This window comes from Helicoverpa zea, chromosome 3 (genome assembly GCF_022581195.2).
Source record: "Helicoverpa zea isolate HzStark_Cry1AcR chromosome 3, ilHelZeax1.1, whole genome shotgun sequence".
NCBI lineage: Eukaryota > Metazoa > Arthropoda > Insecta > Lepidoptera > Noctuidae > Helicoverpa > Helicoverpa zea.
Window position 1 is genome coordinate 4,212,403 of NC_061454.1, and position 26,767 is coordinate 4,239,169.

The following is a 26,767-nucleotide window of genomic DNA, read 5'->3' on the forward strand; positions in this document are numbered from 1 at the left end:
GTAATAACATTCATTGATTATTGATATAATAATGTTGTTTTAATGCTCCTCAATTGTTAAAACGGTAAACAACCAGCAAAAATATTTTTATCGTAACTGCAACGCCATTGCAAAGTTACGTCGTCAGTTCAATCGCGACGTGTCAGGAACGCATTCTCTGAATGGCCGAACTATAGGGAGAATACACATTTGTTTAAATCAATTTAAGAGAATTCAGGTTCGATATTTAATTTGTTTTGGTTTAGAATTCGATTTCGATTAGAAACGGCCATTTGCAGTCACAATTATTATTGACGATCAATGATCTCGGCGATCCGTCATCGTGCCCAACTTGTAACTTTGTTAATGTAGCCACAGGCGAGAATACCGTACACTGTGGTTAGAATGTGTGGCATCATTCAATATACAAAATTCCTGTTAAGTGTAATGATGCGAATAATAGCAATGTCCAATTTATATACTACAAGATTTGTTTTACATTTTATCAGATAATGAATATTGACTATAATAAAATTTGAATATATTTTACAATACTTACATTTATTTTTAATCATCGAATATTAATAAGCTACATTCAAAGTAAAGACGGCATGATTCAGACTACATTAGATGATTTAATTAACCTTATTGAAAACCACTTTAATATTTTAGACGGAAACTCAATAGACTAATCGTAACCTTTATCGTAAAATCATCGGGTTTTTTGCTACATATCATCATACGTGGACAACATTGCTACCCTCAGGCGTTTCGTATTCCGTATGTAAGGCAAGCAAGCATGCTGTGCGAATACATTATTTCATAGCAAAACCTTACGGTATCCAAGTTAATGACCTGAAGTAAACACTAATCGAAGAAAACCTGTCCCTAAGGCTAATACGTAAAACAAGGTATGTAAAACTGCAATCATGAGAAGATAAATGAGTTAGGATGTGATAGGTAAGTTCATTAACTGCGGTTAGTCACATACGATGTTATCTACCGCCTTCACAAACCTGTTAATTTAAATCTACTACCAATTTGCGGTACCTTGAATTTACTCCGTACTGAAACGGTGCAAACAAATTATATATTTTATAGCTATGCGATTATTTATATCTTTATGTTATTTGTTATTTACTTACTAGACTGAGTACATATAACTTTTTCGGGTCTTCTTATAATAAAAAAAAATAATTACTCACTTACTGAGGCGCACTAGCCAACTGAGTGATTAGAAATGAAATTCAATAACGTAATATTTGGTTTTATAAAAATAGTCGAAATTAATTGGAGCTGTCGACTTTCTTTTGATCATATCAGTACCATTAAAAATGTAATTACTTATGTATAGACGTGTTCAGCTGTACCGAAGCCGACATCTATAATTACAAGTATCCAAAGTCATCAAGCTCTTCAAGGGGAAATGGTTATATAGATTAAAATGTATCTATAGTTCAGTGGTAAAATAAAATTAAGTAACAGTTTCCCGAACAATTTATTGGTGAAGCGCTTTTCTATCACCGGCTCGGTAAGTTATTAATATTGATGGGCCAGCGTTGGCTGCCTCGTATGAATATTTAACGTCCAAGTCGATATTATGCCTCGGCGACGTTCCTTAGACACGTTCCTCAGCTAGGGCACACAATAATTAACATTTCATAAAAGCTTGAGTGTCAATTTTCTTAAGTTATGCATGTCTTGCGAGACACCTTACGTCTTGTGCGTAATGCGAGAAAATCACGTAATATTTTATGTCATATCTCATGACGTGAACATTGAAAATGATTACGATGATTTAACATTTGTGCGTTAAAAATTGAATGATTGTAATCATAATAAAAAAAAATTACGTCATATAAATAACTGCTCAATCAGCGAGCTCCGCAATGTTTATAGTTGTGTAAAAATGCGAACTGTGTTATGTATGATTTATTATTATATTTCCGTGAATAATAAAATCCTCGCGGAAAATGTTTTAAAGTTATGAATAAATAAAAATATTATTATAAAATTATTGCTTCGTTAAATATTACAAATGGCCTAACGTGAGTAAGAACACGTTGCTTTCCAATTTCGCCCCACATTCCTTCACGCGTGTTTATTTTATTTCAACTGGCTCCGCGCTGGTATCAAAATAAAGTGCAACATTTAAAAATACAATGTTTTAACATTTATTTAGGTCAGCATTTCGAGTTTCATCACAATATCTCTATGAATATAACAACGACACGACAGAAGTGAACGTATCAGATCAAAAGCACAGTTAGTTCCGCATAGCCGCATTATATTCTTTGTTATTCAGATTATTTACGTTATAATGGTCGCTCGTGTTTACACAGAATTGAGAAAATTATATTTACGCATCAGATTGATACGTTTCCGTCAGAAAAGTAAAGATTATTTTAAGATTTTATACTCCGATAAATAAATAAGATAACGCTTTAATGTTTTTTGCTAACAAATTCTTTAAAAACACTTCCTTGCTAATCAATCTAGTGACACAATACTGGCAAGGTGTGTCTAGGACATATAACTAGTACTATAAAGAGACGTATAGCCGTAAACAGTGCTTCGTGGTACGATCACGCTCCTTTCACCTATTGAGCCCCATAGTTCACGTAGAGCACGAATGAGGTCAAAGGTGAATTACATTAATATATTATCAGCCGATTTATAAACTATTAAGTAAGTAAGACAGTTTCTGCAATGTAATAAGACCAAATGAGTACCTTAATGTTGTTTACACCTGTGTTCTTATTTCAGTTATTGAGAATCTGCTCAAGTTTTCGTGAGAAACGTTCATGTGAATGTTAATTTAAGTAATTAAGTATAATTTTATTTTTGCTCTCATTTAACCCTTGTTAATTAATGCCTGTGGCTATTATATCGTTGTGTGTTTCCCACAATAATGACTGTGACATCCAGAAAAGATAAACAAAGAAGGGAATGTCTGAGCAAAGCAGGTGTTTACAATGCCCGCCACTAAATTGTTCGTCGCCTTGGAAATTATCCAAGTTCACTATGCATAGCTGGGTGGCATCGTCCTTCGGGGGAATTTAAGTTCAAAACTAAACAATGTACCTACGTTACGCCAAATGGAATTTTGTCGTTTACTTTTTGTCTCCTTTTTTGGTGGCATGAGCTCCTATGCAAATACACACTTACTCGTTGATGTTAAGAGAATTTACCCAGGACGGAGGTCTTTTGAAATTTTGATAGAGTTCGGGTTGACGACCTGCGCGCACGACTGCCCAAAAATGTGACCGATTCGTTTTGACGTCACGTCATGATGAGTTTCGCTGGATATCGCGGTTATTTCGAAATTGTAAAATAGAATTTGGATGATAGAAGATCATGTGATGAGAATTGAAGTATAATTGTAATAGGTAATTTTACTAGGTTGCGGATCACGTCAATTACACCACATTTCAATAAATATCTTTCTAACACAAAAGTTTGTGGGTTTAACCGGTACGCAATGATTGAAAATAATTAAACAAATGAATTCCCAAGTACATATTTCAAATATTGACTACATAACTACACATAATTGACACTACCAGTTTACAAGACAATGTCTTCCTAACGAATTCCCAAATACGACAAGTTAAATACTTGGAATTTCATTAAAGTCGGTGACGCCGCAACACAAACATCCAAGGCGGTCGGGCCACATTCACAAAACGTATTTAAGTTTGGCAACTACCAACCTAGCACGTCCTAGCCGCAGCTAGACTAACCAATTTTCCTTGATCATGCAAACTTTGCATTTAATTCTAAAACGGAGGAAATTATAATAGAGGGAAAGATTTTATTCATATTCGGGTGCAATCAGGGGCCCGAGGAGGAAACTGCGGCACATATAGATAAGCGCCACACTGGGCAAACACCACAATATTTACCTACCTACCACCTAACTAGACCATATCTGTGACCATATCGCTTCTTTGTAGCACACAATAGGGAGCTTGCCTCCGGTTAAAGTTCATAGAAAAATAGGTAGGAACAATTAGTTTACATTTACGTACACTAATGAGTGTCGGTATCGTTACATGTAATCTGAAAGCGACTTCCTACATTTTAATTATTTTTTTTTTTTAGTTTTAAAGCTATAGTCTGTTTTTTAATCTCGTAGACTAAATTGAACTAAAAAAATACGACGTGCTACAAACTGCCAGGGATATCTGACCACGCAGAGCCATGCGTAATCATCAAGGATAAGCCCATTATTTCAGGATGACTTATTGTAAAAAGTTACGATTCAACGTACCGGTATCGTAAGTACAACACTGCACCACAGAGCTAGCAAAATTATTTGGAAGTTTGACATTTTGCAAGTGTCAATTTAGTCTACGAGATTAAAAAACAGACTATATAAATAACGGTCCAGAAATACATTATGTAAGTGATATTGCTAGGCCTATTGATCTTGATCCGATTATAAAAGAAAACCATTTTTGGCTTATCTTTGTAATTCTCTACTTCGAAGGATAACAAGAATCAGAATTGCTCGGGGTACAATTTAGTTGTGACTATTTTTACCCTAACAGGATTTCCAGTCTGATTTTGGCAATTATGCGTTTCTGCCACTTTTTCTGCTACAAGTGTATCGTTAGAATCCGATGTTAGTGCCTTTCTGATAATCTGTTCAGGTTTATAAGACATCATTACTTACACGTGTAAGCCAAGGAAGTATTTACATAGGCGTGTTCATAGGAAGAAACACGTATGAAAACCTACATACATAACACCCCGAAGCTTCCGTAAATACACACACACATGCCCAACTAATTAAAGCAACACTTTCCTGTTGCAACTCATATTAAAATAATGTCGGATAAAATTTACCGTGTATGTATAATATTATTATCGTGTTGTGATAAGTTATCGATAAAATAATTTAGGCACCGTGGGTTTACGTCATAGTCTTTTTTTCCTGCGCCAAATTCTACGGCAATTTTAACAATAGCATGAGGAAGACGGGGCCTAGTTCTTGTGGCTCCGTTTCCGAAAATGTAACAGTGAAGTCTCACGCAGCGATATCAGTCACCTCGACGGCTACGCACGACGCGACTCACATCGAGTACAGAATAACAATCGAACCGTGGGAAACTGCCGCTAAACGCCACAATTATGAAACGCCTACAACCAATCCAACTGAGGATGTTTCATCCAAAGTCAAATGACTTCACTAACTTCTAGCCCCCGAGGAATAACAAACCCGTCGTGTGAATTGGTAACGGTTGTTGCGTCAGAACGCCGCGGCCGATTCGCCCGCCGCTGACATTTTGGAGCTCTCAAATTAGAGATGTAACTATTGTGTAAGTTGTGAATGTATAATTTTTAGCACAATGGCAGTATTCAGACTAATGCACCAGGAACGAATAAGCAATGAGGTCTCATAAAACATAATGCGTCAGAACTGGGTCTTATAAATATTTGTGTGCAATCAACTTTACAGCAGAACCAGTGCAACCCTGGTGGCCTTGATATTTTATTTGGTAATAGCTAGTATTTTAAGTTATATATTACAGTTTATAAAGCTTCAGTTCTAGGCAAAGATCAGTGATACACAGGTATGCTGATAGATAGATTCTCTGGTTAACTGAGGAAGTGTCCATGTAAATGCATAATTCAATTAAAATGTGATTAGTCACAACAGGTATATTTCAAAACGGCAACTAATAACGAGACAAAAATATTTTAATTTGATATTGCAACAAATGATTTGTAACTGGTTGTAATATTTATACTAATCAGGAAATAATTATGTTTGTTAGAATGATTATGTTGGCACTTATACGACAAATAATATTTTTATTTGACACTAGCCGTTTTCCAGTTTCTCTGGAAACTACTTCCCATACCCAGATAAAATATTGCCTCATGTCACTTAGGCCCAGTGATCATAATTATTCAAGTCCTTCCGGACAGTACTTTTAAGAGGACGAATTGGAATTTTTGGCGCCAAGGATGTCAATTTTTCTCAGTAAATACAAAACGGATCAAAATACAACTTGGTTACCTGAAAGTTCATGATATAAGCCTTATTTTGTTAGTTGTAGAAACATGATTAGGTAACTTTTATAACAGAGAAAAATATATCAAACATACCTCTTTTTAAAAAGAGATTCACATATTATGGGCAAACGGGACCGATTTAAGCCTCTTAACTTTTTTAGTAGTTGAGTATATACATACTCTTTAAAATGGTAGTAGGAATTTTTATTAAATTATCATTTCTAAATATTAAAATTACAAAACCATTTTGTCGCTTACGACTTTTAGTTATAAGCTAGCGCGCGTATTGTTATCCTCGCCCCGCTCAGACGCTCCGACCCCTTTTGGCGCCTTAGATGCGCGTGCCGGTTATGGAATTATTGTTGACCACTTCCTCGCCTTAAAGCTTTATACCTTTATATCATACTTACTTAAATGCCCCCCTTGCCTTAAATGGTTCCCTTAAACAAACACTCCATAAATTCATTAAGCAAGCAAATGGAAGGCATGCTTAGTAATTGAAAAACAGATTGACATCTTCATAATTATTCCCAAGAATAAACTGCATGGTGAGATTTAATATGTATGTATAATCTTCCCAGGGCAACAAAAAATGTTTGCAATGACAATTAAGTCATGTGTTTAATGCAGAATTTTGAGAACATTCGGCATTTATAACTTAAAGAAATTAAATATATAATAAAAGTATTGAGAACCTGTAAAGGTGTTAGATATTTTTCTCAAATGCAAAATTTATATCAATATCTAAAGATTATGCTATGTTATTATCTTTGTAAGCCTTATGGGTATGCAACTTAGCTTCTGTAGTGCAATCATTCTAGGAAGAAAGCAATTAGGTACCATTCTTAGAAATATATACCCACATTTACTTCTAGTAGTAGCTGATGAAAACATGTTAGCTGAGTAAGTGAGAAATAAATAAAGACTCTTATTAATGAGTTTTGTACTTAAATCACCTGCTTTATGGTACTGCAAGTTAGAATGAGTTTGTGCTTACAAACTATTTTAGTAAATTGTCTACTTAATTATTTTAAGATTAACTCCCCTACTCTGCTCAATCATTTGTTTATTTTACAAACTTTATGCCCTGAATTACTTGATGAAGTAATTGAATCAAAAGCTGCGTTTTTCTGATGTTAGAATTAGGATTTGAATTTAGAGTGCAATGGTAGGTATTATTAAGTCATTTTACACACATAAATGCAATGTACAGCCCATTCTTACAGGTTTATGGAGGTCAAAGATCATATGCATTGCAATGTGTAAAAACTGGCTATGAATTATTAGTTAGTTTGTTTTTCTACAACAAACTTGTGATGTCATCAAAATGTGGTGTGATACAACTAGTTTGTTTTAACGCAATGTCCAATATGACTCACAATCTTTAAGTAACAATTACTTGAGATAAGTAACAGCCAACACAGGTAAAACAAGTTACCTACATTATGCATGCATCATAGAGGATTATTACAAGTTATTATCATTTCCTTTCTAATCTAAATCTAAAGTTATAATTAATTCCCAGATATGGATAAGGGACTTACACAGAATTATCAATGGCAAATATTTTTATAGCTACCAGAATAGCTGATTTGAATATTTAATTTATCTATTTTTATTACAAGTAGAGACACTTTGCTTTTTTGATTTGAATCAAAACTTTTTCTGCACAAAGTAGGTAATAACAGATTTCTTGTTTTCTTTAGCTTTGTTACAAATAACAAAGAAATTGTGTAGCCAGTTAGATAAATACAATTAAAAAGACACTCACCTCACTGAAGGCCATAACTCCGGCCGGAGCTCTTTCTCCGTCCGACCTTCTCAATTTATTCTATTACGGCCTATCAAAACAAATAGTTCACGCTTTTGTTTCCCAACATTGGAAACAGTCCCGACATCTAGCATCCCCACAGCACAAATACATCTGAACTATGTAACTTCACTCACTGCGCAAGAACAAAATTTTAATTTTGACTAAAACGAAAACACCTGACCGAATCACAAATCACTGAAAAAACCAACATTCCTCAGGTGGGTTAGATGCACATCTAACTAAAATACGAACACTTTGCAGTTCTTAAACACTTTAACACTACTTAAAGAATTTTTCACTAATGTTTAATTTGCCAGACCATTACGAAATAAGTTCGAAAAATGACATCTAATGTGTGAATTATCACAGAGAACCATCAAACGGAGATGAACTCGCCATCTTGCTTTCATGTCATAATCAGTGGTGCCAAACTTCAGAATCGATACCGTTGTGTACCGTCACTGCATGTTGGCCAACATGAAGTATACGAATGAAGTTAGGTGCAATTTACAAAATGGAAATTATTTATTGATGAAAAGCATTTGTTTGTACTTACATAAATAATGAACTATTTTTGTGTCTTGTCTCATAAACTTCATATGCCTTATTGCCTATTTACTAGAAACTATTTTGAATAGTTCTCAAATGGTTCTGTGCTGCCACCTTGTATAAAACAATCGTACTACTCAAAGCGTTTTGTTCATTGAGTTCGCAACTTACGTTTCAGTTTGGTAAAAACCTCCTTCCCGCCCTTATTCAAATTCTTTCACATTTTTTTTAATCAAGAGAAGACAAATTAAATTCAGAAACCTCGATTACATGTTATGATACCTTTAAGCATCTACTATAAATGAAAAGTTCCTTTTGACTTGTTCTTTAATGGCCCTCTTAACTTAACAAACTTTTGAAGCAGTGAAAATTACCGTTGAGTACAAGAATTAGGGTAGTGTAAGTAGGTAGGTAGCAATAGGCTGATACTGGGGTTAGTCTAGCGCTCAAAACGGTTGTGGGCTCATCCATCCGATATGGTTGAAATGAAACTTCACATTCATTAAATACAGGTGCCTACATAATATGGAGAGTACATGAGACAGCACGTAGGGGTAGTACATAAGAGTGTATACAATAGGGGACTAGGCGCGGTTAGATTGTGCTGGGGAGTACATATAAGTGAATATATAGAGAAAGTACATACATAAGAGGTAACGAAGTTCATAAGGAAAGTACCTACATAGCAGAAGGATATAGAGCTATTACATAAGAATTTACATAGGGAAGTACATAGGGGTAGTACATAAAGTAGGACATAAGGGAGTTCAGAGTACAGAAAAGAAAGAAGTGCGACGTAACAAGTAGATTAAATTAGAGCATGCCAACAGTGCCGTACTGTAGATCTGTCACTGGCTGGGTGGAAACAACTTGAAACTAGACGTCTTTCAGCTAATACAGTCATGGTCAAATAAGCAACAAATAGTAGGTACCTAAATCAAAAATATCAATTAAATTACCGGAACAAATTAATATAACCGCCTATAGAATAGCGACGCTAATAATGCGTTCATTTGCACTATACAATAAAATGTGGCCAGTCATTTACAACTGTTGATCACGCAACTGATAATTACTTGCAACTCAATCGGCATGGTTTGCGTTACGCTGTCTTTATATAGTGATGTTTGAAATATGCACGAAGGGTCATTAATAACCTGACAACAGCACTCATTGTTTACCTATCTACTTACTAAGAATAATGTTCCCTTTTACAAATATCCTTGGAGCAGGAATCTGGATTAGTTCCCAGTAACATATTTATGTTTGTTTACCTAAGCGAGCACAGTCAGATTTAATCCAGACTCCTTTTGAAATTAGAAGACAACTGGAATTTCGGTGCCCTGAATCTTGGTTGTATCCTCCCGGTCCTTCATTGGCAAAGTTTGAGTAGGTACCTAACCATCAGTATTGATATTGACGGAGGGCACCCGCAACGCGGTTCGAAGCGGAATATCAAAGATTTTGAAGTGGCACTGTTTTTTCCAACACGTGAAGCTGGACGAATAATGAAAAACTACGATTCATAATTAAATGACTCATGGAATATGCGGCAAAAGTTTATAAAATGAGATGGCAATTTGACCTAGCTTATTCATGATATGAACAAGCCAAGCCAAAGCCTAGGGCTCTATGACCACAGGCAATGTCGTTAGCGAATTAGCGAATTGACTCACTCGGTCAGTAAGCTTTATCGAACTTATACTTATTTTTTGGTAAATCAAAAAGTTTGCATATGATTAGGCCAACCTATAAGGTATAAAACCTTTTTTCAGACGAGTATTTTCTATCTGTAACTAACGTCACTGTACCTATAATACCTGAACTGCCATCAGCAAATTGACGATATTTAATATTAGATCATGATAAAATATATCTAACGAAATTGGAAATGTTACATTTATAAATTTACAGTTTAATCTTGATAACTTAAACAACATCAACTTTTTATTTTATGAATGCTATTGCGTTCGTTTTTAACCTAGTTCTCTAAGCACTGGCCTGATAATAGAAGGTAAGAGTAATTTGGGTTTATTAATTTCCGTGTAACTACATTATGCACGATTTCCCAAGGAGGTAGGTACTTTATGACGTCATTCGCACAGGTGCCAGGCGGGGATGTACACGGATGCTACTGATAGCCAAGGACCCCCGATGTAGGTTAAAATAAAGTAGGTTATTGCACTACCGGGTTATTTTTAGTCGGCCAGTCGAAGTTAAACTGTCGAACTGTGTACACGTCTACATGAACTTACAGAATAGGAAGCAAAATGTTGGTCACATGTAACAGAGTGGTCTATTGCAGAATTCTAGTGAGTTGCAAGCGAGGCTCATGGCTGTAACGATGGAGCTTGAGGAGAGCGCGTCAGACTCGAAGTTACATCGAGATAGCACGGGGAAGAGGGAGCTGCGGCCGTCGAGTGCTGTCTCGTTCTCCAAATCCGAACATGGCCCAGGTTTGTTGTACTCCTCTAAGTCTCGTATGGCAAAACCTCCTGTACATGAAGGTGGTAATCTTATTCTAAATTATTTGGATTCAGAATCTTCTTCATCGAGCGAACAATTAAAGCAATACAAAAGTTGGGTGAGCAGCGAACGATGGAATGAGCTGAAAAAGATCGCTGATAGCGCCATGAGGGATCATAAAGTGTTTATGATAAAAGGAGGAGGATTTCCAGCGGTGCGCCGAGCACTCCTCGAGAGAGGGTGGATTGAGAAATATGAGTCCCATAAGGTATTCCATAGCTTACCGCCGGGGGTAAGTTACATGTTAACTTATTTGTACTTTTTAAAATACTATTTAATTAGTTACCTACTTTGTCTTATTTATATATTTAGTTTATACATGGGTCACAGGAGTCAATTAAAAACATAGTCATATACCTGTTGCTTGTTTCTATAAAAAATTCAAGGTCCGCCATCCTCCAACGAACGTGGATCCCAAAAAATTGCATGGCAAAGAACTCTCCAAAGTTGAAAGAATGATTTTATATAAATTCATGGAACACCATTCTGTGGACTTTCTCTGGACTACCAAGAGAGACAAGTATGATTGGTTGCTTAGTAACAAGGATGTCATAATAAGCAGGTAACTATAAGAATATATATTTTCTTCTGAGCCCAATGCTTATAAGTCGTGTATGTATGCTTTTAACCAAATGAGTAAAACTTGTTTTGATAGGTTTTGCAGATCGATTTTCACAACAAAAGAAGGCCTAACTACATCTTTGACACAAATGCACTGGCACACCGAACCGGGAGTGGCGTTAACTAAGTTCCCACGCTGTTACAACATCCACAACTCCGACAGCCTCGAGGAATTTATCGACGATTTTAGAATAACAGCCTGCATCAGTGTCCTTAAATGGCTATCAAATGCATTACAAGCGAGCAACGAGCAAGATCTAGTTACGGCTAACGGAAAAGTTCCATTCACTGCAATAGAATTTGCCATCAGTAGATTGAACGAGTATATCGTGTTCCTCACTCATAAGGACATCGATGATACAGAAGACCAAGCGCATGTCTGGGAACATGAATGGGATCAGTTCTTGACGCACCACTATCTCTTGGTCCACGAGAAAGCCAAGTTTATGGAAGACAAAAGTTTCAACATTCGGTACGCAGCTATTTCGTAATCAATGCGTTTGTCGCTATTTGTGTGTAAACATTTTTATGTCAACATTTCAGTAATTAGATCACTGTTTATCAATAGAATCGTTGAAAACAATTCATCAATATTTATTATTTTAGTACCAGTTGAATGGTAACAATGACGCGTTATGTGATTCATTGATGTCACTTTTATAAAATTAGATTACGAACCCATTGCAATAATGTTTTTAATATTTACTTTACAGGCAATTGGAAAGGAAGGGTTTGAAGATTTTAGCTACAATGACGAAGTACTGGCCTCAAATAGACATCGATGGCGTACTAAACATATGGATCGTGAAGCCTGGAAACAAGTGCCGCGGCCGGGGCATTCAGCTCATGAATAACATCAAAGACATAATAGGCCTTATAAACATACCCGCTCAGAAAACTAGATACGTCGTACAGAAATATATTGGTATTGTTATGCTGCTCTCTTTGTTCAATGTATGACTGTGATTACTTGTACTGTATGCACATTTTTGCTTGCAGAAAATCCTCTCGTGATCTACAACACTAAATTCGATATACGCCAGTGGTTTCTTATTACGAATTGTCAGCCATTAACCATTTGGGTGTACAAGTAAGAGCAATAAAAAATTTAAAATGTATCGTGAAGTTATTATATACTGCAGTATTTTATTACTTACAGGGACAGTTACCTAAGATTTAGCTCACAAATATTCAGTTTGTCGAACTACCACGAGTCCGTACATCTCACGAACAATGCCGTGCAGACGAAATATAAGAACGTGAGTGAGCGCGACAAAGCTTTACCAGATGAGAACATGTGGGACTGTCATACTTTTAAAGCCTATCTCAGGTAAGAATCAAAATGTCATCTTAATTTTTGACGAAATATTTAACTTACTTACAATTTTATTGACGTTTTGAAGACAGATAGGAAAATATGAACTCTGGGAGGAGAAAATATATCCTGGGATTAAACAATGCTTGATTGGCGCCATGTTAGCATCCCAGGAGAGCATGGATAAAAGACAAAATAGCTTCGAACTATATGGAGCTGATTTTATGCTGACTGAAGATTTCACACCATGGCTTATTGAGATCAACTCTAGTCCAGATCTAGCGCCCACTACATCAGTTACTGCTCGATTATGTCCTCAATGTCTAGAGGACGTTATAAAAGGTGATTAAAATCTCACTGAGAGGTTGGTACCCTCATCGCATCCTAAACTCATATCGATTGGTACTTTTCAGTTGTTCTGGACCGGCGCTACAATCTGGAAGCAGACACTGGAACTTTTGAATTAGCTTACAAACAAACCATACCAAAGGCTCCGGCGTATCTGGGTTTATCCTTGTGTATTAACGGCAAGCGGGTTGTAAGGAAGTTGAAAGAGCGTAAACATGAGCCAAAAATTATAGTTAATCCATCACCACTCCGCGTACCCTCTGGAGACGCTATCATCGCAGATCAAGACCAGCCGGTCCCAGCTGAGTACAGCGGTCCAATCATAACAGACTTCCTCACTTGGTTGAACCCGTACGACGCTTTACCGACAAATAGAGACGGAATTGTATTAGGGCCCAAAGAATCCCTCACGGTACGCCAGGCTATTACTGTTGTCAAATCCAGCATCTCGCTAAAGAGCGGACCGAAAAAGCGTAAATCGTCACTTTCTTTTAGGACCCATCGAGGAAGACGAGAAAGAAATACGGACTGTAAACGACGAATCGTGCCTCATTCGTGCTGTCGACCAGATGAAGGTCAATTCGCTAATCAGACTGGTAAATACCGGACTGAATCAGCGAGCAAAGCCGAGAAGACCAAGGTTGACAGGTCGGTCGGTAATAAACGCTGTTATATAGATCCTATTGAGTGGGAACGGGAAACTGCTAGTATTCTCCGGTCCACAATATCAGTACAGAATAAAGTAGTTAGCAGACCCGAACCTACCGGACCAGCGCGCACCGCTAAATCCAGCCAAGTAGTTAGTTCAAATCGAAAATCGCTAGATCCTATTAACCGTCGAAAAAGCCTGGATGATTCCAATCCAATTAAAAATCTTAGCGCGATAGGCACAAGTATCTGTAAATTACAGGGTGATGACAGGAACAAAAACAAATCTATATCATTCTCAAAGAGTTGCACCTCGATATATGCACCTTACAGGGTAGTTGCTTCGCCCCTAAATGACGAATCTTCTAACTCTTTCTTGAAAAGAAAGAAATAGTTTATTAAAATGTGTTCAAATATGAATTCATAATATTCACGTTCGAAATTGTTCAAAGTTTGATATTTGCTAATTGATTATGTAGTTTATAAAAGACTTATAAGACTCTGGAATGTTATGTCGAATTTTCACATTTGAAATTGTTATGATAATATTATTTTTCCCTATCGACTGTTGGCATGTTCAAATTCTATAAATATAAAATAAAATATGAAAGTTTGTGATGCATTAATATTTTATTTACAGACACTCCCGATTTCCATGGAACCTTTTCCGTTTAAGCCTCATTCCCTATGTGACTCCAAGTAATAAATACTGTTCAGTAAGAAAATAGATAAGTATATCATTGTCAAAATCTCATGTTAAGTCGTCAACGTCAGTGTGTTCCATCAAATTTTTTGTTGAAATTATGCGGTAAAATGTAAAAAAATAAAATAAAAATTATAAACTGCGGCCAATAATGTTAATAATAATTACAGAAAAATGTCGCCAATAAGTGAAAAGGTAATTGTTTTATTTTACCCAGTGAGTAAATAATTAATTTTGGCCTAAAATAAAGAAAGATTGATTAACCTAGAAGCTATAGTGATTCTGCTCTTACAATAAGCGGCGGCGACATACAGAGAAACTAGGGCTATTTTTGACTGCACTAGTCCCGTTGCCCACATTATGATATTAGGAACATGATTCAAAATTAAGTTGCACAGTAAGTTTAACAAACCACAACAAAGTGGAAACCCACAGAGCATTGTTGTTTATGGGCAGCTAGACGTACCTACTTAACGATTACATCATTTTCTTTCAAGTTTTATGTTACGCTTATTTCTCATCCTATTTTTTATGATAAATACAGAACACACAGGTTTACCCTTGACTAAAAATGAATCCGCTTAAAAATGCCGGGCCGAAAAAAGAAAATTATAAAACGTAAAAAGGTAACTATGAACTTGTATTTAAAATGTATTTTGTGCTTCATAGAAAAAACGTAGTTAATAACGATCATTTATGTCCACAGAAAGCAACAGAAACTAAATCTAAAAAAGATTTAAGTCCAGTAAAGCATGGACGAAAGAGCCGTGCATCCGGTATTTTTAAGAAAAGTCCACCTATAGTAAGGTTTTTTAATACTTAAATAGTATGAAAATAATTAAACGCAATGAAAAACTCGACCGCTTGTTTATTATTGCAGACCTCGGATGATATAGACAAGGGTGATGATATAAAACCAATAAAACCAATAAAATCCCCAGTGAAATTTGCCATCGATAACATGTTAAAAATTGATTTGACCAAAAAGAAGAAGACCATGGAATACAGGAGCACAAACCGTCCCGAAGGACTCTCACCGAAGGAAAAAAGTTACCTCATCTGTAGTTGTCAGGCCAAATCTAATCGATACAAAACTTTGAAAAATCAAGCTGCAGAAGCCATACGTAACAGTAAAATCTTTTCCGTTTATGGCAGTTGCAATGCTGTACGCGCGGCTCTGCTTGAACGGGGATGGGTAGAAAAACTACCAGCAAACAAAATGAATCTATCCAAAATAAAAAATGGCTCTTTTTCCAATAAACCTGCCGAGATACACAACGAATTGGAGAGATTGCTCCTATCCAACTTCGTTGAGAAATACCCTCCTAATTTCATTTGGCGCACAAGAGAAGAACTCCGCGATACCGTCATTGATATGACGAAAGAATATCCCACTATTGTCAACAAGCTTAAGACGGACGCTATGTGGACGTCAAAGCAGGGTCTATGTTCATCAATGAAGAGGAATTACTGGTTTTACATAGAAGACGTCGCAGAAGTTATTGGGCCGCGCAGTTATAACACCTGTGATCCAGGAGATATAGAGGGCTTCGTCAAAGATTACAAAATAACAGCATGTACTAGCCTATTAAAGTGGGTCCTTTCAATGGAAGCAAACGAAAGGCCAGTGTTTATGGAGACAGGAAAGATTTCATTAAATGTGGTGTTATTTGCTTTAAGTCGGTGCAAGGAGTATCTATACAGAAAAGAAAACAAGGATATTGACAAATCCGTTAGCAGCGTATCTCCCGGTCAGTGGAATGCTTTCTTAAAAAAATATTACCGTATAATAGCAAAAGACGACGTCTTCCAATTGGACACAGAGAACAAGTTACCTCTGTATATGGCATATGCAAAATTTTTACTCAAAGAAATGCACAAGTACAGGCCTCAGTTGAGTTGTGAAGGGTGCCATAACATCTGGATCATCAAGCCGGCGCATAATTCTAGAGGTAGAGGCATAAGAATGGCTTCTAGACTAGCAGTTATCACGAATCTGCTCAATAAAGCTAATGCAAAATACGTAATTCAAAAATACATTGGTAAGTTTTATCTCCTTCTCCCGAAATTGATATCTGTATCCCTACTACTAATCCAAATAATATTAGGGCAGCATGATGATAGGTAATTGATGTTGAATTGTAGAATTATGATCAACATTTCATTTATTTCTAGCAAGTGAATGTTAGTAACACAAAATATTTTGTATCTTATTTGCAGAAGAGCCGTTATTGATTCACGAAACCAAATTCGACATTAGACAATATTGTTTAGTTACAAGCACCTACCCACTAGTTGTATGGATGTATAAAGATTGTTACTTAAAGTTCAGCTCGCAGAAGTACAATCTTAGGAGCTATCATGAATCCATACATTTGACTAACAATGCTGTTCAAAGGAAATACACCAACTGCGCCGGAAGACATGAGGAACTCCCTCATGCAAACATGTGGGATTCTGATAAATATAAAGATTATTTGAACAGGATCGACAAGGGCAAAGTATGGGATAAAATCATCTACCCCGGAATGAAGAAATCTATTATTGGCATCATGTTAAGTTGCCAGGATTCTTTGTCAGTTTGCAAAAATCGCTTCGAGCTATATGGCTGTGATTTTATTCTAGACAAAGAATATAAACCGTGGCTTATTGAGATCAATTCATGTCCAGATCTAAACCACACCACCCCCGTAACCGCAAAAATTTGTCCGGCTGTTTTAACAGATATAGTAAAAGGTAAACAACATTCAAGATGTTTTTACTATTTTATATTAAGTTAAAATAAATTAGGCATTAACATTTTGAACATATTTTCAGTTGTAATAGATCGCGCGAAAAATCCATCCGCACCAACGGGAAAATTTGAATGCATTTACCGACAGCCTATGACCATTCCGAGGTATGGAGGAGCTTTAGACTTATATGTTCGAGGTTGCTCTTTACCCAGTGATTACTTCTACAAAGGCAATATTGATCTAAGAGAGAATTACGACGATGATGTAGATATAGACAAAGGACACAATATTGAAACTATATTGGACAAAATAAAACAGGCGTATGACACCGACACGATCATGATAGAACCTGAAGATGATAGTCACGCGTGTGTGAAGAAAGAACAAGAAACAACAACCCATCATTCGCGATCTGACTACGAGTTAAACGTTGCAGCAACCGTGGTAACAGAACAGTTGGAAGAGCTAATGGATAGAATTGTTTCAAAACACAGTTCCAATATGAAAACAAGACAAGAAGCTTTATGTGCCACAGGTTCAATTAAATCATTTGCCTCTGCCCACATGGTTAAAAGTGTTACAGACTTCAAAGCTATGATAACCAAATCTATGAACCGATTTGTCTCTTTCGAAAATGTACAGCATCACGAAGCATTTGATTTTAGCCAGCTTGACGATGAACCCGTAGATAATGAAAGTGCTTATGAAGAAGATTCACCTAAAAAGATAATCAATGATTACAAGCAACTGGATGTGTTAAGACTGTTTGGGCAAACTAGTAAAGAAAGCGCCCAGTCCACATCACCTTCAACAGAAATCATGCTGGAAGCTACAACGAAACTGATTAATTTCATCAGTAAGAAAGAAAGGGAATATTTCATGGAACACAGCATTGTACACACATAAATGAATAACATAATTTGCAGAAATATGAAAATAAACTTAGGTAATCTTCATGACGATGACGGCTATGATTAAAACCATAATCAAACATCTTCAAGCTAATCTGTAAATAATTATACTTTTAGAAAACACCGATAGATCAATCGTTAATACAAGTCTTTTCAAATAGATACTGTTTTTTTTCTTACCTACCACTGAGACTTAGAAGCCAAAACCAAACAAAATATTTTTTTTAAGAATCGCAAGATTCTTCCAACATAATGTTTTCTTTACTTTAAAATTCACTGAGATGACGGTGAGTTGCAGCATTTTATTAGAAGATGAACCGAACCATTTCCAGTTGTGAAATCGGTGATTTGACCAATAGGCAGCAAGTACCTACATATTATACGGCTGGTTATGGTTTGTTTATATATGAGGTGGTTTATAAACGTTGCCTGTTTTATTTCAATTGGTTTTCCTTTCGCGGTTCTACCCGCATAGGAGAGTATCTTCTCTGTAATTAAGGGTTCTGGGCATGCCCACAGTGCCCAACCCACTATGATAGATCCGCCCAAAATCCTACAGGCTTCTCCAAAAAGCAAGTTCTCGACGCGGCAGTTGACGAATACGCAATATATTTATTTGGTATTTCACTATTTACTTCCTGGGATGGGGACAAAAGAAATGTTGAAAGCTGGTTAAGGTCCTTCATACGTAACTTACTGCCGTGCTTGCCATCATGTCATGTTACACCGTCACACCATTTATTTTATATAAACCCGAAATGTTTATAGTTAGTCGATTCTAAACCGTTTCCCATTTTAGTCGATTCTAAGCCGTTTCACATCACTCAATACAGCGATGTGCAAAAAAAAATGGCGTCGGTTAGTCGCTTGTCAAACATAGCAATGCGTGAGTTCATGTGAATGCTAGTAGGAAAAGTTGACTTTAAATTTACTACATTTTTGTCGTTGCTTTGCGGAGTAATATCCCCACAAGTGAAATACGATGGGTCGGTCAAGATCACGGAGTAAGTCACCGCGGCGACACCATAAAAGTAGCAAACATTCTAGGAAGAAGAGTCGCTCCAAGGATCGTTCATCATCAAGGAGTAGAAGTTCTAAACTTGTAGAAAAATCTAGGGAACGAAGTTCAAAATCCAGGTCAGTTTGCTGAAATTCTAGGTTAGGTATTATACAAAATAATTTGACACATATCTATCCGTGTTCTGTTATGGGGTTCGTACAGTTTTGATTGACGTATTCGTGGTATATTTTCAGAAAAAGATCGCATTCCATGTCCTCTTCAAGCAGTAGTGAAGCTTCGTACGAAGGGAGTAGAAGCCACAGGAAGAAGTCGAAGGGGCGCAGTAAGATGGATGAAGTCGACAGACTAGCTGAAATGGAAAGACAGAGACGTGTGAGAGAAGCTGAACAGAAAGTAAATAACAAATTCTTTTGAGATAAAACCTCCCTTGATTGTGTGGAAATCGTATTTGGGTGCGATTGGAATCAAAATCTAAATACCTAGATCAAATAAAAGAATAGTACAGTTTGCAGCCCAAACAGTGACAAAATTATGTCTGTATATAGCTGTAGGTAACAATAAAATGTTGTTTTCCAGGTGGTGGAAGAAGAAGCAGCGAAAAGAATAGAACTTCTAGTGAAGAAGAGAGTTGAAGAGGAATTAGAAAAAAGAAAAGATGAAATTGAACAAGAAGTGGCTAAAAGGGTAGAAGAAGCGAAACGGAAGATGGAGAAAGAAATGATGGAAGAACTTGAGCGACAAAGAGAACAACAGCGCCGCGAGGAGCTGGCTAGACAGGTAACTGACAATTGTACATACCAGTCATGTGTACTGGCAACACAACACAATGTTGCATATACACATGACAGCACATACTCTGTGATAGCAACGTAATGTTGCTCTCGCAGCTACACACAAGTGTAAATGCAATATTTAATACCAGCATCATAACAAATAGAGGAACTAATAAAAGTATTATTTCGATCATATCTGTTAAAGGTCCAGTCAGGTGTAGTTCGAGTGCATACAAGAATTAGTTTCTTGAATTTTTAATTGTCACTCACCGAGGCTGGCTGTCTCTGTAATTAATAATTATATACTTACATGTCCATTTTTATAACCACATAATTCATACGCACCTACAAGGCAGAGGTTATTCTATATCCTGCCATATTGTAAGTTTGCCATGAAGGCGTCCGGCTAGCATTTTAAAATTGTTCGCTTGACTGTCCCTGGCAGTCACGTAGTCTATAAGTCAGGTCGGAAGACTGATCAAGAGCAAGAAGCCCTAAGAATTTTATGGAGACGCAGCTTGAGGATCCAGACGTGCGCGCTGAAGGTATTTTTTGAATCTATTTTTTGTATAACCACATTACTGTTTCAAATGAAGGAATTACACATTTATCTGATGTTTCTTCATGTTTTATGGCATTACATAATTATGTTTTTTTACTTAAAACTGTATCTTAGGAGGAAATATAAAAATATCAACCTGATTATGTGTGATCAGCATCCTATGTCATTCAAGAACTGAAAAATGAGGTTTTCGTGAACAGCCATTTATTAGAAAGGCTATGTTTACGCAAACTCTGTTTTAATGCATAGTGCTAGTTTTGTCAGTAGAGATCAATATTAACATGTTATTTCTGTTATACAGGAGGAAGAAGCTCGTAAAAGGAAAGAGCTGGAGGAAATCATGGCTGAAAATAATAAAAAGATTGAAGAAGCTCAGCGCAAGCTGGTAAGTTTTGTTTGAATGGCTGATCTTATCTGTAAAATTTATTTTTCAAAATTATATTGTGTTATTAATTGATGTAAAAGTTTATCTGTGTCTACTTTAAAAGTCGTCATGTCATTATAATTGCATGCAGATTTTTTGAAGTGTTCCACTGTTTGTTTCGGGAATTAAAACTATTTTACAATTGTTTCCAGGCTGAGGAGCGGCTAGCCATGATTGAAGAACAAAGGAAAATGGACGAAGAACGGCAGAAATTGAAAAAAGAACAAGAAAAGAGAGTTAAAGAGGAACAGAGAAAAATATTAGGCAAAAATAATTCAAGACCTAAACTGTCATTCTCGTTGAATCCTCTATCATGAGTGGTGTCCAACACTTAAGGGTGACTCTAAATAATGAAGATCATCATTATTTAATAGAATCATTTACAGGTTTTACCTAAGAGACATTTTCATTAGCTTAGGTATGTGTACATGTTTATTTTCTTGGCAAGATTAAATAAGACTTGGAGTGGAAAATTCGGCGGTCAAACTCACCAAGACCTTATGGCACGGTTGACAGTATTGCTGAAATTAAAATCTATAGAACGTAGATACCTCATAGGGCCTTGTAAATATATAAACAAGACGTGTGATCTACAATGTTGCCCTAAACAATTGGATAAGAATTCCATACTTTTTTTTCAAACTATTGTCCTCAGAAAAGCACTTTGGCATTTTTATACATAGCTGGATTGTCAAGAAGTATCAAAACTATCTTTTCTTATAAAAAAAAAGTGAAATAACATTTTGTTGAAGAGCAATTGAAAAATTGATTTTCTTTCAGATAACCATTTAAAAGATTTGTTTGATGGAGATTGTGTCCATTAAAAAACTGTCTTCTTTTAAGTGGTACCAATTTAAATCATTAACACTGTAATTAAATCTGGTTAATAAATAAAAAATGAAAAAACTCATCGCAAAATGTGAATGCATGTGAATTGCAAAAAAAAAATCATCTAAGTATGTTCTGACACGTCAATAATAAATCTCGCAAAGTCGGCAGCAATGTCGTGTGGGTACCTACATATTAACGACGAAGTTAGATTTTTTGTCCAGTCCAAGTCCACAAGTGACCTATTGAATTATAGAACTACAATTTATTTAATAGCTGTAAGAATTAATCCTATCTAAGTGCTGCCGATATTACATATAGATTACCGTTCACAAAGGAGCCTTATAAACATTAATGTTTTAAGTGCATTATACATAGTAATGTTATGTAATAAAATCAATCGACTGCCATTGCAAGGTTATTGTTTTGTAATAGATAACGAAAGCTTTGTGTCAAAACCTTTTTGCAGTGCTAGTTATCGCCATAGTGAATTAACATAAATACATTATATACAGTTGTCTACATAGGGTCGGGTTTAGTTAGGGCCAAATTATGTTTTTCAATGAAACAAAACTAAGATAGGCTTTTGTAAATGTACATACGTTTGTAAATTTAAGGTTAAGATTGTAGGATTATTTTAAGCAGTTTAGAATAAAACATTTCAGTTATAGTATATTTTATACATGAAACAAACTTTGTAAAGCTGGTTGCATATTACTCATGTGGACAGAGAAGGTATTATAAAATTTATAAACCTGACTCCCTAAAGGCCTAATGACATGTTGACATGAGCCTCAAGCAAAAAAGAGATGATTTTGCACCATCCCTTATTCGCTTTAGCATTTGGATTACTAACTTCTTATTAAGTATTTGATTTACGGATTTCTAATTTCCCAAACAATATTTTTTGTCTTTGTTGCCTTTGATTCTGAGTTAATTATGATGTGAATATGTAACCAATTTTACACTGATATTATACTTGTGTTTCTTTATGGTGTAATTCACAACAATTGTTTGCTTTATTCAGTAAGAATCTTTCCATCCATTGTATTCTTCATTACACATTTCCTTAATGCATGCCATTAAATTTCCACTATAATCCCAATTTTCGTTTTTATATGGCATTACTTTAGTAATTGTAAATTAGGAGCTATGTATTTTGCACAAAATTGGATATTTATACCGATCGGCATAGGGAGCCTTAACATAAAGGCCTCACTTGATAAATAGATCGTGAAAATCATTATGCATGAAAGGAATATTTCCCTTTTCCTTAAGATTATTATTAAATTATGGCATTTAAAATTTCGACCGTCCTTGTTTATGCATATTTTGAACAAATAAATCGAGCGATGTGATGTAAAAACTTTTGTTATCAATTAATTGCAATACAGTACATTTATCTCCCGAACATTCGAAGTGTAATAATAATTCATTATTCATTTAATTAAATAAAGCCCTTCACATAATCTAAGTTGTTTTTTTTGTAGTGGCATTCCTAATTTTGTAGCCAATGTGAGGAACTGTGAGATGTGACTTGGGACCTACTCTTGAGACGTTATCGCAATAAATGAGAAAGGTGTGTTGCTGCTGCAAAACGAAGCATGTCCTCATCAGTAGCATACCTACTAAATAACTACGTCATCAGTCACCAACTAAAGGAACAGTGGCAGGATTACTAATCACCTTTTTAACCCAATTCGTTAAATGTGGAATTCTGAATGCGGAAAAAATAATTGAAAACTCGCTGTTCCTTGTCTGGATTATTGTTACCCAGCTCATTTTAGCGTCAGTTCTCCATAATTTAAAAGATTGATCAAGGTCACTGTCCGTCTGTGCAGTGAACACAAGTGAACAGACGAAACTTTCAAACAGTCCAGCATTCACTGTTCTGTTTGTCTTGTGCAAAAATACTCTACATCATCATCCTCCGAGCCTTTTCCCAATCATGTTGGGGTCGGCTTCCAGTCTAACCGGATTCAGCTGAGTACCAGTGCTTTACAAGAAGCGACTGCCTATCTGACCTCCTCAACCCAGTTACCCGGGCAACCCGATACCCCTTGGAAAATACTCTACAGGACTCTGTAAAAACTATTAGTGGGATCCTATATCTACGGTAAAAAACAGGTAAAACACTGTTACTAAAGACTATTTTCCTAACGATGGGTGATGATGATGGGTGAATAATACTGATACGAATGCATGTATACAACTTATAATAAATCGACTCATCAAAAACTAATTGAAATCACTAGTTATGTCAATGTTTGTCACTGTCATTTGGATACGCTGTGTCGTGTCACCGACCGGTCATCAATGTCAATCTAATTGAATTTCTTTCCATCCGGCCTAGGGATGGGCAAATGGGGAAAAAATATCGATATCTATCGTATCGATATTTTTAAAATATATCGATAATAATTGACTAAAAAATATCGATATGTTGATATATCGATATTTTCTGCGCAATAAGCAATTATCTATAAAAATTGTCAAAATATTCGAAATTTTAAAGCAAATACACATCTGGCTGTTTTGACATCAGTTTTATTATTAAAAAATAAGTACATAAAGCCAAGAAAAAAACAACATCATTAACACAACAAAAATTACATTATTCAAACCAGTATTTGTCTGATATTGACATCAAGAGCACTCTGCTTGATGTGCTCGCCTGTTAATCTGCTCCTATCATTCGGCACAGCCAAATTCACCATTGAAGCTACTCTTTCAGATGACACTGAAGAAGCTTGGCAAATCAAATATTTTAGGGCGATATCCGAGAGAACCGGCGTGAAGTGTCGGCAATTTACCCAGAACTTGATTGGATCAGATTTTCTTTCTAAAAGTGGTTGGTCCAAATACTGCTTCAGTTCATTGGGGACACAGCCACTGCTTGGAACTGACTCAAGTACCATACCAACACTCCAACACACGCAGTCAGTGATACCAACCAAACCAAACCAACAAGCAGTGTCATTGTCATAGATGAACAAAATAGACAAGCAGGTCATAGACTATAGAGTGTAATTTTTGTTTGCGTTTGAATTAAATTTAAGAAATCAGATTGGTCAAAGACATGATGTGACGCATGAGCAGACAGCAGAGCTTTAAAAAATATATCGATTTTGATACCTAAAAATAAATATCGAAAGTTGATATATCGCGGGAAAAAATATCGCTGATTTATATCGATATTTTTCTGAAAAAATATCGATATTTTGATATATCGATATTTTTTGCCCAAGCCTAATCCGGCCCAGTTTATTTGTGAACTTTGCTCGTCGCTGTTGTTGTATTAGTCGATAAGGCAATAGTTAGATCAATAATTATTTTAAATGTATTGAGCAAACTACAAATCTATTTATAAATAGGGTACAATATTTAAGCATAATGGCAGAATTTTTGAAGGGTTTATTGTTATCGGTTTTATCAGAAAAGTGTTACGAAGAGTATTTCGTGAAATTCAACTTTCTTGATGGTAATTCTGTTCTAGATATTTATTTAATTTGTAGTTGTTCACGCTAGATTCCGTGTTATGGCTTTTTCGTGTGCGGTAAATTTCTTTATTAGTTTCGAATACATATTATTGTTGTGTTTCAGGGCCTTGCTTGACCGCGACGCTAAGCAAGGGTTTAGGAATCGGTATCATCGCCGGCTCCATCCTAGTGAAAGTACCTCAGATATTGAAGATCCTGAACAGCAAGAGTGCCGAGGGGATCAATATTTATGGAGTCTATTTAGAGTTATTTGCAATCACAGCAAACTTTGCATACAGCTATGTTATGGGATTTCCATTTAGGTGAGTTTTATCAATTAGTATTTGAACATCCTTGTAATTTTGTTATCAATGGTTTTGTAATGTCTACTGATCTAGAAATTTCAATACATATAGCTGATCCCATTATGAATGTTATACCACTCTCCAAATGAGAAACGATTTGTTCTATTCAGATTTTTTATTTTTTTATACAATTAATAATTTGCTTCTCCATTAATAAAACTATATCTAAATTTCCAGTGCATGGGGAGAAGGAACATTCCTCGCAATACAAACAGCAGCCATAGCTGCTCTCGTACTGCACTATGGAGGTGGAACAGGGAAAGCCGGTATATTCATAGCAGCGTATGCAGGCATTGTTTCTGCATTAGTCGGTGGAGTCACACCTACTAAAGTACTTTGGACCATGCAAGCAGTTAATGTGCCTATCATTGTTGTAGCTAAGGTAACAAATATTTGATTAGCTGCTTATCTCTATAACAAATCATTATAATTATTTATAAGATTTTCCTCATAATTCAACCTCAAGAGCAAACTGAAAAATACTCTTCCTTTTTTAAGGTAACATTTAGTTGGTAATATACAAAAAAATATTATAAATTGTAATGGCACTAAAAGATGAATGTCAACAGCTAATAGGATTTTTAAAGTACTTTGCATAAAAACGATTTTTAGTTATTTACATAAAAAATTGTATAAACAATGATGAAATGCTCATAAATACTCTTCTTTCCAGTCAATTCAAGTATTCACAAACTACAAGAACAGCAGTACTGGCCAGCTATCAGCAATAACATGTTTGTTGCTGTTTGGAGGCAGTATAGCCAGAATATTCACATCACTTGTTGAAACTGGAGACTTCATTATTATCGTGACCTACTGCGTGTCTACCGTGGCCAACGGTGCAATTGTAGCTCAACTACTTTGGTACTGGAATGTCGAAAAAGGAACCCAAAATAAGAATAAGAACAAGAAAAAAAAGAAACAAGCATAATTTATTACATAATGTTATTAAAACATTTTTACCTCATAATTTTGTTGTTTTTATCTGATAACCTGTTTATCCTTTATGTATCATTGAAATCTAAATATCAAAATATAGTAGATAAGTGTAGTAAATCCTATTTATATTATAAATGCAAAAATTTGTTAGGGAGTATGTTTGTCTATCTATACTAATATTATAAAGAGGAAAACTTTGTTTGG

The 26,767-nt window shown here is 35.7% G+C and overlaps 5 protein-coding genes across 8 annotated transcripts in view; 4 read left to right on the top strand and 1 right to left on the bottom strand.

Annotated features, from left to right (window-relative positions):
• LOC124646088 (serine/threonine-protein kinase 26) overlaps positions 1–8,256 on the bottom strand; it is an 81,648-nt gene extending 73,392 nt beyond the window's left edge. For all 3 annotated transcript variants that reach the window (XM_047186130.1, XM_047186131.1, XM_047186132.1), the window contains exon 1: positions 7,775–8,256. In XM_047186130.1, coding sequence (XP_047042086.1) covers positions 7,775–7,789 — 15 coding nt within the window. In that variant the 5' untranslated portion in view covers positions 7,790–8,256. The remainder of the gene's footprint in view (positions 1–7,774) is intronic.
• Positions 8,257–10,362: 2,106 nt separating this feature from the next.
• Positions 10,363–14,426, top strand: LOC124646086 (tubulin glycylase 3A-like). Of its 2 annotated transcripts, XM_047186128.1 has the most exons (10): positions 10,363–10,821; positions 10,906–11,099; positions 11,278–11,453; positions 11,547–11,984; positions 12,226–12,437; positions 12,512–12,602; positions 12,672–12,842; positions 12,916–13,169; positions 13,241–13,587; positions 13,671–13,844. In XM_047186128.1, the coding sequence occupies exons 1-10, from the start codon at positions 10,698–10,700 to the stop codon at positions 13,707–13,709; spliced, it is 2,046 nt and encodes a 681-aa protein (XP_047042084.1). In that variant the 5' UTR covers positions 10,363–10,697; the 3' UTR covers positions 13,710–13,844. The 2 variants fall into 2 exon arrangements, with proteins under 2 accessions (XP_047042084.1, XP_047042083.1); XM_047186127.1 differs by having other exon boundaries at positions 10,364–10,821; positions 13,241–14,426.
• Positions 14,427–15,113: 687 nt separating this feature from the next.
• LOC124646087 (tubulin glycylase 3A-like) lies at positions 15,114–18,314 on the top strand. The gene is made up of 5 exons (XM_047186129.1): positions 15,114–15,152; positions 15,233–15,328; positions 15,407–16,568; positions 16,747–17,262; positions 17,344–18,314. Exons 1-5 carry the CDS (start codon positions 15,114–15,116, stop codon positions 18,165–18,167), a joined length of 2,637 nt encoding a protein of 878 aa, XP_047042085.1. The 3' UTR covers positions 18,168–18,314.
• Positions 18,315–19,019: 705 nt separating this feature from the next.
• On the top strand, positions 19,020–23,249 carry LOC124646090 (UPF0430 protein CG31712). Its single transcript, XM_047186133.1, has 5 exons — positions 19,020–19,309; positions 19,427–19,586; positions 19,770–19,970; positions 20,830–20,913; positions 21,105–23,249. The coding sequence occupies exons 1-5, from the start codon at positions 19,155–19,157 to the stop codon at positions 21,267–21,269; spliced, it is 765 nt and encodes a 254-aa protein (XP_047042089.1). The 5' UTR covers positions 19,020–19,154; the 3' UTR covers positions 21,270–23,249.
• Positions 23,250–25,034: 1,785 nt separating this feature from the next.
• LOC124646280 (mannose-P-dolichol utilization defect 1 protein homolog) lies at positions 25,035–26,594 on the top strand. Its single transcript, XM_047186398.1, has 4 exons — positions 25,035–25,261; positions 25,384–25,582; positions 25,802–26,006; positions 26,298–26,594. Exons 1-4 carry the CDS (start codon positions 25,174–25,176, stop codon positions 26,553–26,555), a joined length of 750 nt encoding a protein of 249 aa, XP_047042354.1. The 5' UTR covers positions 25,035–25,173; the 3' UTR covers positions 26,556–26,594.
• The last annotated feature ends 173 nt before the right edge of the window (positions 26,595–26,767 follow it).